This window comes from Eremomyces bilateralis, assembly GCF_010015585.1.
Source record: "Eremomyces bilateralis CBS 781.70 unplaced genomic scaffold P152scaffold_3, whole genome shotgun sequence".
NCBI lineage: Eukaryota > Fungi > Ascomycota > Dothideomycetes > Eremomycetales > Eremomycetaceae > Eremomyces > Eremomyces bilateralis.
The window spans coordinates 1529917-1543438 of record NW_022985069.1 but is presented as its reverse complement, the minus strand read 5'-3'; the positions used below and the strand labels follow the sequence as shown (position 1 = coordinate 1543438).

Genomic DNA, 13522 nt, shown 5'->3' with positions numbered 1-13522 from the left:
TGCGCATTCCACTCGGAGTCGCAGGTGTGTTTCGGCTGCCAGCGGCCTGGATCATAGGGTTTCGTGACTTCCCGGAGCAAGTTAAGAGGATTTCGAAACATCGCCTGTACCAGCAGCATTTGTCGTTCCATTTCTCCTGGATTCTTCGGCGAGCGATAGGTAGACGCAGGACTCAAACTCCCTTGCCACGTCTACACACTTACTTTAAACGATTCGCAAAGGTTAATTGAATGCCACGCTTCTATTTCCAACAGTAAACTCGTATTGATTCAATAGGAATCAGACCTGCTTAGTACAGTGTATTTTGAAAAGCCCAACGCACTGGTTCCGTGATAACTCCTTAATCCTACCCCTTAATATGATTCGAGCCCACCCCTACCCAGTCTGAGCATCTTTATTGATTAGCTTAATCCAACCAACGGGTATTTTTGCATGCATGTAGTAAGACATCAGAGCTGGTGTGAGTATCGGCTTGATTTGTCGCTCCTCGATATCATTCTTGAATGACATTCTATAATCGAATTTACCTCGCTATAATCGGGCCTTTACCATACTCGACCGAAACTTGCATTATCAAGTTTTCGCACGAATCTGATGAACATTGCCTTTTCATGCGCAGGATAGGGTCTTTCGAATTCCATTCAGTTCCTCCGAGCCATCTCAGCAGCCAACATGATGCATCAACTGTGTAACGGATCTCACGCTCGCCTCGCTGCTGAAAGGGGAATTTGCTGCCAATCTCATCTTCTGTATGTACCCAAAATGTGACAGGTCCTTCAAGAACCCAGACCATTACCCTAACAGTTCCCAAAGTTCGACGGAACCAGCACTACCAGCCACTAACTCCCGTTCCGTAACTCATGAAGGGGAAGACCACAACGCAATTTGACCCCAGCAAGGGATGAAATGAGGTGCTACATCTCGGCGAGATGGGTCGAGGAACAGTCGTCAAGCCCATCTCGGTTGGTAAAGCGCGGGCGCTGAGGCGGGATACTGGTAGAAAGAAACTGAGCGGTCACATCCGTTAGTTGAAGATGTGCCCTCGGCATAATTGAACAAGAACAATTGATTTGCTAGGTTCTAGGATAACTTGTTTTCCTCCATTCGTCTTTTAAGATCCTAATCCTTGTGAGCATTATCGCAAAGTTCATGAACAGAGAGTTCTTACCGCACAGCTGATCTTGATACCTTCCGGTAATCCAACACGAGGCTCATACCCCAGTATCCGTCGTGACTTGCTGATATCAGCATATGCTGTCTGACAGTAGTCCTTGACGCTCCCTCTACACAGAGTCGCTTCTGTTCCCCTTATCCACGTCCACCATTCTGCTAGATAACCTGCAGTCCAAGCAACCCTCTTAGGAACGTGGATCTCAAACGGAGGGGCGTGCCCCCATTCGGCCCAGACCGCCAAACAGAATGATCGAAATGGCACGGGTTGGCCATTGGTTATGAATATGGCCTCCCCCGCCGCTGTTCGATCGTCGGCATGGGGTCGTGTGAGGTTCTCAGCCGCCAGAACGTGCGCATCCGCGACATTCCCGACGTACGTGAAGTCATAGAGGTTGAGACCCGACCCGATGATGAATGGGGTCTCGAACTCGGCGATGCATCGCTGGATGGTAGGGACGAGATTGGTGTCGCCGGGGCCCATCAACGTCGAGGGACGAAGGGCGCAGGTTGCGAATTCGGGGCTATTGGCGGCGAGGACCACCTTTTCGGCCGCCAGCTGTACCCTATTCAGCATACGGACACTATCGGCAAGAAAAGGCGGAAGATACAGACTTTTGATTGCCCATAAGTACACAGCGCGAATCCGGTGGGAACCGTCTCGTTCACGTTCGGATAGTCGTGATCTTGATCGTCCGTGACAATTGTCACGCTACTAGTATAGACGAATGAAGTCGCTCCCGAACTCTTCGCCGCATCCAACACATTTCTGGTCCCTTCAACGTTGATCCTGAAGACAATTTCCGGGTTCGGGTCACGGTACCGGCTGTTGTTCTTCGTGACCATGCCGGCTGTATGAATGACGATGGTTGGCTTGCAAGCGTGTATCGCTTCAGAGACCTGATGTCTATTGGTGATATCTGCCTGGTAGTATTGAATATCGAATGCGGTATTCGGTCGAGCCCATCGCGACTCCGAGATGAAGTCTAGAACAGAGACCCTGTACTCCGGATGATACTCATCGAGGGCCTTCAGGATCGCCGTACCGACGAACCCAGTCCCTCCCGTAAGGAGAACATGCAAGTGCGACATCGCAAAGGCTATAGGAAAGAAAATGTAACATAATATAAACGAAAGAACGACAGTGCAGACGTGGAATAGACTAGGTTCGAGGCGGTACTATAATAGGGGAAGGTCGCTTGGGAGATGTCCTGGCAGTGAGACAATTGCCAAAATTCCGACTCATACGTTCATTTCGGATATATCAGGACGAGCCAGGAATTGGTTCATGTGTCAAGAAGATCAATGAGAGTTCTATTGACTAAGAACAAGCGAAGGTGCGGGTTGAGTGCGAAAGCAAACTAGAAGGAAACATCCATATTGAAGCCCTCCCCCAAGCGCCGCTCCCCCGCTCCGGACTTCAAGCCACGGCCATTGTCACATCATTAAGCAGAGTTGAGGTTTGGTGTCTGGTACTACGGGAGAGAGTGCCATGGTCCCGGAGCATTCATGGATTGGATGCAGGGCGGATTTGTCAGGACCCTGCAACATTCCATTAGCTGGACCAACAACTAGCACCACCCAAGCCAAAATTGGAGAATCGAGGAGAAAGTTACAAACTTCTTCAAGAAGGCTAGAATTCAAGGGGTTTCGGATCTGGAGGATGTTGTACCTATCATCAGTCTTGAAGATTTGGACTCTACTGAAGCTTTGGAGATGGAGGTGGTCCTGTGACGCTTAACGTGATGACCCTTAAAGTGGGGCGACGCGTTCAATCGCACCCTCGGCCGGCAAGCGCGTACCGCGACGCGTTTCCCTGCCTCTTTCCAGTTGCAAATTGACTTGAACCACTTACCTCTAACCTCTTGCCTCACCCACCATCCGCAACTTCCCAACTTCGAACTGTACACTACACTGTAATCTGCATCGCCCATCGCAGCTTCCACCTTCAGCAACCACTTCACACGATAATAGCGATGGCTTCTTCCGTTCTAGGAAAGAGATCTCGCTCTACTCCGACTTCCAAAGGTAAGACAACACAAGTTCCAAGATTTCTACCAATATCAATTAGCTGACTTCTCTAAGATGCTGGTCTTCAAGATACTGGTCGCCTGACACGGTCGAAGCGTGCTAAACAATTTGTTATCCAGGACAATGACGAGAACGAAAACCCTTTCGTCAAGTCCAATGACCAAGGTCACCAGGAGCCCGATGAGAAGTGGAAGCTCAGGACTCGGAAGAGATCGAGAGGCGAGGAAACCGTTCCTAGCAAACATGGTGCTCCGGAAACAAGAATATCCATCAACTCCCCGGCAAAGGACGGAAATGTCAGCCCTCGCAAAGCCGACTCCGTTCTTGATCCTCAATCCACTTTCGCTACCCCGACAACAAACCGACATAAGGACGCATTTGCGACCGATCCCATCACACCTCGACACCGCGTCACCGTTGTTGGAAAGCCACTGACACCAAGAACACATGGCACTCCTACGACTCCGCGGACAACCGCTCCGAACATTTATAACAAGGCCCGGCTATTATTTGCGCGAAGCATACAGCCCGGAAGACTCGTGGGACGTGACCACGAACGCCAGGAGTTGCAAGATTTCATCGCGTCGCATACCTCGGAGAAAATGCCGGGCAGCTTGTACATCTCGGGACCGCCTGGAACCGGAAAAAGCGCTCTTGTCACCGAAGTGTTTCAAGATTTACATCTCGACGAATCCATCAAGTCTGCAACCATCAACTGCGTGGGAGCGAAAACTTCAAAAGATATTATCGGTCGCATCTTCGAAAAGTTTGAGATCAATCCAGATGTTCTCACTGGCTCGGAGCTTCAAGAGACGAAGAAGCTTTTCCACAAGCGGAAAACTGTCCACTTGGTGGTACTCGATGAGATCGATCACCTTGTCGATGTGGACCAGGATTTCGTGCACACCCTCTTCGAGTGGTCTCTCCAGAAGACCTCAAACTTGATCCTCATAGGAATTGCAAATGCTCTGGACTTCACTGATCGATTCCTCCCGAGGCTCAAGTCCCGTGCTCTGAAACCTCAACTGCTTCCCTTCATGCCCTATTCCGAGAAGCAACTCAGCGCTATCCTCACAGCAAAGTTGAAGACTCTGATGCCGGATGGAGGAAATAGTTCCCATGTCCCGCTCATCCACCCGACGGCCATCATGTTCCTCGCGAAAAAGGTTGCATCACAAACCGGAGATTTGCGCCGAGCTTTCGATCTAGCTCGACGTGCTGTGGATCTAGTCGAAACAGAGACTCGAACAAAGAAATTTGACCTGGCATCAAGAGAAATGTCTATTGTGTCACCGGTCAAATCACCGTCTCGTCTACCCCTCGTGGATAACATGAACTTGTCTTCCCCTTATTCTCCTTCAAAATCGGCCAGGAAGCCAGCATATTCTCAGCAAAAGTCCTCTCTCTCTGATCTCACTGCCGAATCAGCGCCCCGAGCGACCATAGCCCATATTGCTCGTGTGACGGCTGCGGCTTTTAGCAATGGCGCATCTTCACGTCTGCGGTCACTCAATCTGCAGCAGAAAGCGGTTCTGTGCTCATTGGCAGCAATCGACCGCATGAATAAGGAAGACTCGGTGGGACCAAATGCAGCTGCACCAGCGAGCGTCGAAACCGTCATAGGGACCCCTTCAAGACATGGTCGTGCAGCTGTAACCATGCCACGGGCTCCTCATACACCGAGCAAACATCGAAACGGGACGAATGGAGGTGCCCCAACTGTCGCATCCCTGTATTCCACATACAGCGCTCTTTGCCGGTCGTCGAACATTCTTGCGCCCCTCTCGGCAACCGAGTTTGGCGATGTCGTCTCTTCCCTGGACATGCTTTCGCTCATCTCCATCACCGGGGGGAAAGGATTTTTGACCCCGACCAGGACTACGATTACTCCAAGCAGGACAGGCAGAGGCAAGGCATTTGAAGGGCTTGGCAGCGCAAACGATGAGCGAAGGGTTGTATGTTGTGTGGGATATAAGGAGGTCGAAGGATGCTGTGATGGAGCTGGCCAAGCGGTGTTGAAGGGAATCCTCCACGGGGATATGTTCTGATGGCGCGGGATGATTACACGACATGTTGAAGGTGCTTCGAACGCCAGTGTGGCAACATGCTCTGATTGATTCATATGGTTACACAGCATATGGTTACACAGCATATTGCATTTTTGACGTCCTTGTTTTCATGAGCGCGTTTAAACATTTAGCATAAGGAGTTCCGGCTCCGGTCACAATTAAATTGTGTCATAATCATGATTGTTCTATTAAAGTTAACCTTGAGCCCCATTGTCTCCGAATAACTGGTCAATTACCGTCAATGTAGTATGGGTTTATAGAGGCTTCCGCCCGAAGACATATTTAAAGTTCGCGATGATCCTGTACTTCCCATTCCGCGACTCATGTTGAACCGCAGCAACGACCTCATCGACCTGCTCATCCGTCCAACCGAGCACCTCCTTAAACGCCTTTCTAGTGAACCCAGCCACGCCATCGATCACCACACTTACCGCCATCTCGTGCATCTGCCTCTCCCGATCCGAGTCCGGCACCGGGCCCGCGACCGTCCACTTCCCATCGAATTCCTGCACATCGACGAACCCCGCGTCCCTCAGCCGCTGCGCATGCTGGGCCGCCGCACCGAAATCATACCCGATCTTTAGAAACGTCTCATGGAACAGCATCGCCCAGGTGAACATCGGGGACGACTCCGCGGTGCACTCCGGGTCCGGCGTGCTCATGGGTAGGTTCAGATCCTGGAACTCAATCCACGCGCCCGGCGCCATCTTCTCATAGCATCGCGCCATGAGTTTCGGCCAGTCCTGCACCACGGCCATCAGCATGCGCCCGTGGACGTAATCGTACGGCACGCTCTTCGGCATCGTCCACGCAGCGTTCGCGTCCGGCTCGCCGCTCCACGTAGCATCGTTGCGCATGTCGGCGACCTCGAAGGTGCAGTTCGAAGGGATATCAGCGGCGCTGTGCTGCGGGTGCGATGTAATGTCGAAGCCGACGGTATTAGCGGCGGGGAACTCCCGGGCGAATTCGGTGGCCCAGATGCCGGTGCCGGTGGCGATGTCGAGCGCGTTGCGGACGGAGGTGGGGTCTAAGGGGGCGCGGTGGAGCTGGTCATTGGCGGTGAGGACAAGGAGCCGGTGCTGCACGTCTAGTCGATTGCTTTCGATTTTCTGGGCGGGAGAGGGGAAGGCGTAGCCAATGGCGGGTTGGGTTTGGCCCGTTTGGGCTTGGGCTTGGGCTTGGGCTTGGGTGAGAGCCATTTCGGCGAGGTTGGAGATCGAGGGGTGATAGACTTAAGAGCAAAGAGATGTCTGTAGGACGGATTCTAGCGGCCCTTGATGTCTCTCAGTTGCAGGAAAGGGTGAGGGGAGTGGGTGTACTTATATCCATCTCTTCTGTGTTCCCATTATGTTACTTCTCCCCACTCCCCACGCTATCTCGCTTGGCCGTGGCAATGTTCGAAGCGAGCATCAGTCATGCATAAGTCTGTACATTTCCCGGAGTAAGGTCTGGACCAACCTAGAGACTTAGAAATACATGCAATCTCACTATCTAACTCCCGTCGATTCGACCAGTGAATGGCCATTCATGTGAAGATGGCATGATAACTTGCAAGTATACAAGTACCTATGTAAGTTTGGCCATTTGCATTTTATCAGGTGATTGGGACTATTCGAACCTCTCCGAAGTACGATTGGAAGCTTGCAAAACGAATAAGGGACTTGAGGTGAGGCATTCCGTGGATCGGGCAGAAACATAATTAATGCTGAATGATGCTGCCAAACGGGTCGCCGGACCAGGCCCATGTTTAAGTACTTGAATAATTAATTAGGTATCCCCTACCTTCTCCAGGTCATCAGGAACCCTACCTCCCTAGTATCTTCGGAGTACCGTACAACAGTATTATGGAACCTGCACCTTCTTGTACCTTATTACTGACTTCACTGACACTCTCCTGTAATTATCAATTTATAAATGATCAATTATAATGCATTATGGGACCGAACGGAGCGACCCGTACCGCCGCACTGACGGTGCCAGACTGCCAATCTTCCCCTGTTGGTTGTCTCCCAGACCTCCAGCCTTGCACGGTCTGGTTCTCTCTCCACCAACATCAAATCCCCTCAACCGTGAAAATTACTGAACCAGGGTGACATATCCCGAAATGCCGAATATAGATTTCTGCGCCAAGTCTAGTTCGGATAGGATTCCTCAGGTACACAGGAACGCGCTATCGAGCGCCTCTTTTGCGATATCCTCCCTCTGTTGATGAATTGGTGCGACACAAGGCGGCTGAAAACAAGGCTGCGGGTCTGGACCGGTCTGTCAGTCGTCCGGAACAAAGGCAATATCAATCTCGTTGATTTTCATTTGAAGTTAGAGTCTCGTGGACAATTGCAGTCGTTTCTGTTTTTTTTATCTTCTTTTGTCTGCTACTGATAGGGTCTGCTTTGTGATACACTGACCCAAACAGTTGGCCAACCCTCGTTGGACCCCGACTAAGCGTGATCTCCTTACAGTCTCATCGGACCAGAATTGAAAGAGCAAGGAGAGTGAAGTTTGACCATGTATAACCCGAATCAACCGCCAATTCAATATGCGGCGAACCATCCAGCACCGACACCAAACGGCTCGTCGACGATGCCTCCTCCCTCCTTAACCCCTCCTCAAACACAACCAGCACCTCCAGTACATCATCCAGGAGCGGTGCCGCAGCAGCAGTATCCGACAGGTCAACCGGTTTCAGTCCCACAGCACCAACCTGGACCCGCTCCATTGCCCACTCCAGCCTTAGATGCTTCATTCCAACAACCGAGCGGTTTGATGACAGTTCAAGTCCATGCCTATCCCACACCGCTTCCCACACCCGCCTATACCCCAGATCCGAACAACCCGCATACCGCTGGCCATCCGCCCGAGAAGGTGGAAAAGATCCAGCAAATGCTACAGAACATGCCTCCAGAGCAACTCCTTCAACTCCAGCAGCAGTTTGCCCAACCACAGGAACAGCCGCAGCCGCAGCCGCAGCCGCAGTACAGCCAGCCGCAACAACAGCAGTATGGACAACCGCCCCAGCCACGACAGCTACATTTTGCGCCCCCTCCCATGCAACCCCTGAACAACACTCCGCAAGGTTTCACTCCGACGCTGAAAGATGACCAGAAATCCGGCAAAGTCAAGCGCTTCATGGGCGACACCCTCTTCGGCCGCGTCGCCCGGGCATCGGTCCAGACGGCCACATCGGCGGTGAAAATGCCTTTAGCACTGTCGCCTTGGGGCGATAACAATCCAGTCACCCTGCCGAACGTTCGCTACCGTGATGCGATTCTATTCACCACGTTTGCGTTCGTTGGAGCCCCCCTGCTGGAGGGCGTGAACACCGGGGTAAGTAGCGCCTTTGGGGCTGATGCGTTTGTCTCCGAGGTGGTCAGTATGGGTACTGGTACTATCGTCGGCAGCACGGTTTTGAAATACGGGGTATTTCAGATCGTGGAGCAGGCGATCGACAAAGGCATCCTAGAGAAGCTACTGCCCGAAGAAGAAAAGATGCTGGCCACAACAGATGTGAAGAGCTTGCAAGTGGGCATCAAGCATAAGCTGATGGGCGTCGACGCAGATATCCGATTCGGTGGTGTCACTCCCACGAGGGACGAGAAAGCATGCGAGAAGGGCTGGTTTTGTCCGTATCTTTTCGCCAGTGCTCGGACGCCCTTGGTGCCTCGTAAGAACGACTTCGCTATGGCGCAGTGCTTTGGACCGTTCTTGGCCGGTAAGATTCGCATCCGATGGCCCCGTCACGGCCGCTGACAGTGACCAGGCGACTATGCTCTCGCCCATAAACTCCTTTCCGAATCCCTCACTGTCCTCCCCTTCTGCGACCCCGACCCCAAGAACGATACGGGCGGTAACCGCATCCTCCTCCTGTTCACCGCCATTTCCCCCTTCCGCGGGAACATGTGGTCGAGCTCCCGCCGTCCCGGCTGCGGCACCATCGTCTTCCATCTCTTCTCCGGAATCCCCTCGCTGGTCCTCCCGGCGAACCCGACGGCGCCCATCTGCGCGTGGAGTCCGTGGACGTTGGCGCAAATCCGCGGAGGCCAGGGGAGGGGGTACGTTCCGGAAATGCACCATGAACAGGTCTGTGAATGGTTGGATACGATCGTGGACCAACATCGACTGAGCGCTCCGGTCCAAAAACGATACATTGAGGTGTTGTCGCGGGCGGTCAGTCTCGTGGTCAACGGCGCGCTGGCTTTGCAGTCGGCCCCGCCGGCCTGTTTGGCGAAAGTTGACCCTGACCGGGCCGGTATTGTTGCATTCAGGTATTGATGTTGGCATGGTGTTCTTGATTTCTTTTTGGATTCTTGCTATAATCCAATTAGTGGCCTAAGAGAATATAGGTAGCATTTAGATTTAGCATTACCAATCGGCGCAGATGGATAGGAATACACATGATTGGGATGCAATGATGCTGGATACGATGTTTATACGATAGATGCATTCAGATAACGAAATATATATTCCTACGTACAGGTCTTGAATCACATCTAAAGGTTCATGCCCTTTTCATTGTTGTCCATGTTAAGCCCCTTTTAAGACCCACTAGCAGTATATCTCACATTGACCTTGACCAGAGGCCAGAGCTAGGTCTGATACTCAGTGCCTATTATTTTACATATCCCAAAGGAACAATCAATACTCGACCTTTGTATGGGGCATCAGGTTCCGCTCAAAAGCTGCTGGAATGGTAAGCGTCGCATTCATTTATGTCCTCAATTACTAGCATAATCTACGTGAACAGGTCTCCATCCATATAGTTGAGTCAGAGTTGAAGTAATTGATCTTGCGCTCAGCATTAATGCCTAACTCGTGATCTATAAACTGTGGAAGCAGGCTACAGACGTAGATTCGGTTCTAGGAGCATGTATAAGATGCCCTACACACGGTAAGTTGGTCATAGAGTAAAGAGGAGTCGAAAGGACGCGTCTAGTATTCGGCAGATTGTTTACAGGGTATCCCAACTCCGTCATATGCACAATCCGCCCAGACAATATTGTACAGAGGCTCTCGGCCTTCCCTAAAGATAGAGTAGAGTGAATGAAACGCATTGAGCCGCGACATGAAAGGCGCCAATAATTAAGCGGAGTCCAGCTGATTGAGTTCGAGCTTCTCGAACTTCCAACCAGCTGTCTCGGTGATCCAGTCTCGGTTGGGCCCTAGCAACGCATATCTGCCGTGCTTCGCTCCTTGGATCAAGAAACGGTCCGCGGCGTCCGTAACGTCCTGAGGCGTGACATCGAGGAGCTGTTCCCGTCGCTTCTGCGCCATCCCATCGTCGATGCCTGACACGAAGCGGGTCATGCCCTCTTGGCTGACGCTCTTCGGCGCATCAAGGGACTGGAAAACGCTGAGCTTGGCTTCCTCGATGTCTCGCTCGGTCCAGGTGCGGTCTCGGGCCCAGACACCCGCCTCCTCCATGATTTTGATGGTGTTCAGCGGGTTCGGGTCACGGTAGCTGTAGTAGCCGAAGCCTCCTTCCAGGCCCTGCGAGAACGCACCGCCTCCATACGCACCGCCCTTCTCTCGGATTTCGTGATGGAGGTGCTTGTGGGTAAGCAGCTGCGCGAGTATTTGAAGCGATGCGCCGGATGGATCCACGTACGGCACGGAGGGAACAGCGTAGCCAGCATAGTGAACCTGATATGGTAGCGGGAAGAAAATCTTCGTCGCTTCTTGCGGGCTCCAGGGCTGTACCTGATCGAAACTGGCTGCGGGGGATGACATGCCGCTCATGAATCGCTGCAATGCCTTTTCGTTCGCCTGGACGCTTTCGGGGCCGCAGTTGATCGATAAACGCAAGCCCTGTGTTTTCGAAAGCGCGAAGGCTTGGATTTGCTTGAGTTTGTCGACCACATCATTCAGACCTTCGGACGCGTTGCGCATGGACAAAGCGGTCAGCAGCTGCACCTGTGCCAGACCGGACGTTTCTTCTCGGATTTGGCCCGCCGGGCTCAATCCCGCCAAAGCGTATCTCCGAGCATACGCGTGCCCGGAGCTGGCGATGGCATCCATTGCGCCGCTGGAGGCCGTTTGCAACAGCTCGCGAATTTTGGATTCGGCTTCGGGTCCGTCGAAGTTGGTCTCGGTGATCAAAGTACGGATCAGCTCGTACATGGTGGGAATGTTTCGGTCAAAGGCAATCCCCGAGACGCTGAAGCCCTCTTCAAAGTGCGAAAGGTTGTGCGGGGACGTGGTTGAATGGTAGCCAAAATTGATTCCTCCGGTATAGAGCTTGATCTGCTCTTCCAGCTGTTCCATGGTCAATTTCTTCGTCCCCAGCCGAAGGATTGCATCCGAGAACAGTGGAAGCATGGATCTGAGCTCCGATGGAAGACCCTCGAGGACATTGATGGCACGGAAATAAGTCAGGCCATTGGTGGGAGCCTGCCGCCACTGCACTCGGACATTCTCCACGTTCGAGTCCGAGACCGGATTGCGCTCCTTTTGCCTTGGAATGTCTTTTACGTGAACGGAGGGCAGACAGCTTAGATCCTGGTTTCTTGCTTCTTCTTGAACACGAACGAGCTCAAGCTCACGCTCGGCCAATCGTGCATATGCCTCGTCTGCGGAGGAGACATCCTTAGACGCCTCGGCGATCTTGGTCGATAGCCTTTCCTGCTCTTCTGCCTGGAGATCCAGGGCATACGACTCCGAGGGTTCCATAGTGAAGGTGAAAGTCCGCTCATTGACAAGATATTTCTCAATCAGGCTTTCAAAATAACCGCCTGCTTCATATCTCTGCTTGAAAGCATCGACCACCTCCGTCCAGGCCAAAGCGTCGAATGGATCAATTCCGTTGAACCACGATGGCTTCAAGCGCTGTACCAGTCCCATGCCGAAGTGCGCCGTCTTATGTTTAAGTCCAAGTTCCAACTGGTGTAAGATGCCTTGCACCTTCACGTCGTTGAAACCGTTCGCTTGACTGTCCGCAAACACTTTTTGGATGGTCTCCTTGACCTTTGGAGTGTCTTCTTTCCGAACACCGGTCACACCGACGGAGAATACGCCCCTCCTAGTTGACGCACTGTATCCTGTATTTGGAGAGAAGTCGAGACCCAAGCCACTTTCGATCAGAGACTGATATAGTGGCGAGCCATAACCATCCATCAACAGCGAAGAGAGAATACTCAAGGAGAAGTTTTCCACAACGTCGGAAGTGTCCCCCATGAGCCAAGTAATAGATGTCTTGTATTGCCGGTCCAGTGGGACAAGAGTCTCGATTGGTCCTTTGATCGTCACTTCCTTGGGGCTATCGAGCGAAATAGGGTGCTTAATATTGTGATCGACTGCAATCTTGTCAAACGAATCCAGAAACTGGCCAATGCCTGGGAGATGGTCTGTCACTGGCATGTCGCCATATGTGAACACTTTCGCGTTGCTTGGATGGTAGTGATCCGCATGGAAATTCCGGAGTTGCTCATATGTTAGATCGGTAATCGCCTGAGGATCGCCTCCAGAGTTGTTCAATGACGGGTACAGCTGCTCATGGAAGCGGATATAATAGAGGTAGCCTGAATCGGACATTTGACCTTTCATCTCATTGTACACCACACCTTTAAACACCAAAGGACTTTTGGCGGATTCAGAGCCGCCTTCGACCTCCGCAAGGGGATTCTCGGGTCCAATGCGCCACCCTTCCTGGTGGAAGTCTTGTGTTTTGAGTAGCGGGTTCAGAGTGGCGTCTAAATATACGGACATGAGATTTCGGAAGTCTTGCGCGTTCGTGGTAGCGAAGGGGTATGTCGTGTGGTCGGAAGAGGTGAAGGCGTTCATGAAATTTGAGAGGGAGCGAGGAAGCATCTTAAAGAATGGATCGCGGACGGGGTATCTGAGAAATATTAGTACTGAGTTGCGGGTAGGATGGTGAAAGCATACTTTTTGCTACCACACAACGTCGTGTGTTCGAGGATATGTGGCACGCCCGTCCGGTCTGGAGGATTGGTCTTGAAGCCGATGGAGAAAACATTGTTGGCATCATCTCTTGCGATGTGCAAATACTCCGCCCCTGTCTTGTCATGCTGAAGCTGAAGAGCGGTGAGCTCTAACTCGGGCAGATGTTTGGTCCGCTGCAATGTGAAGCCATGTAGCTTCTCTCCGGGCTTGGGGAGTGTGTTGAGGTCGGTCACAGAGGCAAAGGAGCGGATATGTCGCGACCGTGCTGGCGAACGAAGGAAGGGGCCGGATTGACGAGCAGCCCATAAAGATGAGCGGCTCACACGTAGCATAGCCATCTGTCTGGGAAAGATGAGGAC

At 52.2% G+C, this 13522-nt stretch overlaps 5 protein-coding genes across 5 annotated transcripts; 2 read left to right on the top strand and 3 right to left on the bottom strand.

The window, feature by feature from the left end:
- Window positions 1–936: 936 nt before the first annotated feature.
- P152DRAFT_199705 (putative NAD dependent epimerase/dehydratase) lies at window positions 937–2536 on the bottom strand. The gene is made up of 3 exons (XM_033674325.1): window positions 1786–2536; window positions 1169–1729; window positions 937–1119 (listed from the first exon to the last, which is right to left on the bottom strand). Exons 1-3 carry the CDS (start codon window positions 2260–2262, stop codon window positions 1081–1083), a joined length of 1077 nt encoding a protein of 358 aa, XP_033537489.1. The 5' UTR covers window positions 2263–2536; the 3' UTR covers window positions 937–1080.
- Window positions 2537–3053: 517 nt separating this feature from the next.
- P152DRAFT_455571 (cell division control protein Cdc6) lies at window positions 3054–5420 on the top strand. Its single transcript, XM_033678817.1, has 2 exons — window positions 3054–3198; window positions 3256–5420. Exons 1-2 carry the CDS (start codon window positions 3147–3149, stop codon window positions 5247–5249), a joined length of 2046 nt encoding a protein of 681 aa, XP_033537488.1. The 5' UTR covers window positions 3054–3146; the 3' UTR covers window positions 5250–5420.
- Window positions 5370–6959, bottom strand: P152DRAFT_455570 (S-adenosyl-L-methionine-dependent methyltransferase). Its single transcript, XM_033678816.1, has one exon. It carries the CDS (start codon window positions 6467–6469, stop codon window positions 5525–5527), a length of 945 nt encoding a protein of 314 aa, XP_033537487.1. The 5' UTR covers window positions 6470–6959; the 3' UTR covers window positions 5370–5524.
- A 686-nt stretch (window positions 6960–7645) lies between these two features.
- P152DRAFT_430225 (uncharacterized protein) lies at window positions 7646–9539 on the top strand (the record flags this gene model as incomplete). The annotated part of the gene is made up of 3 exons (XM_033677386.1): window positions 7646–8554; window positions 8603–8979; window positions 9028–9539. The coding sequence occupies exons 1-3, from the start codon at window positions 7776–7778 to the stop codon at window positions 9537–9539; spliced, it is 1668 nt and encodes a 555-aa protein (XP_033537486.1). The 5' UTR covers window positions 7646–7775.
- Window positions 9540–10346: 807 nt separating this feature from the next.
- Window positions 10347–13501, bottom strand: P152DRAFT_471236 (uncharacterized protein; the record flags this gene model as incomplete). The annotated part of the gene is made up of 2 exons (XM_033681039.1): window positions 10347–13098; window positions 13146–13501. The coding sequence occupies 2 exons, from the start codon at window positions 13499–13501 to the stop codon at window positions 10347–10349; spliced, it is 3108 nt and encodes a 1035-aa protein (XP_033537485.1).
- Between the last annotated feature and the right edge of the window lie 21 nt (window positions 13502–13522).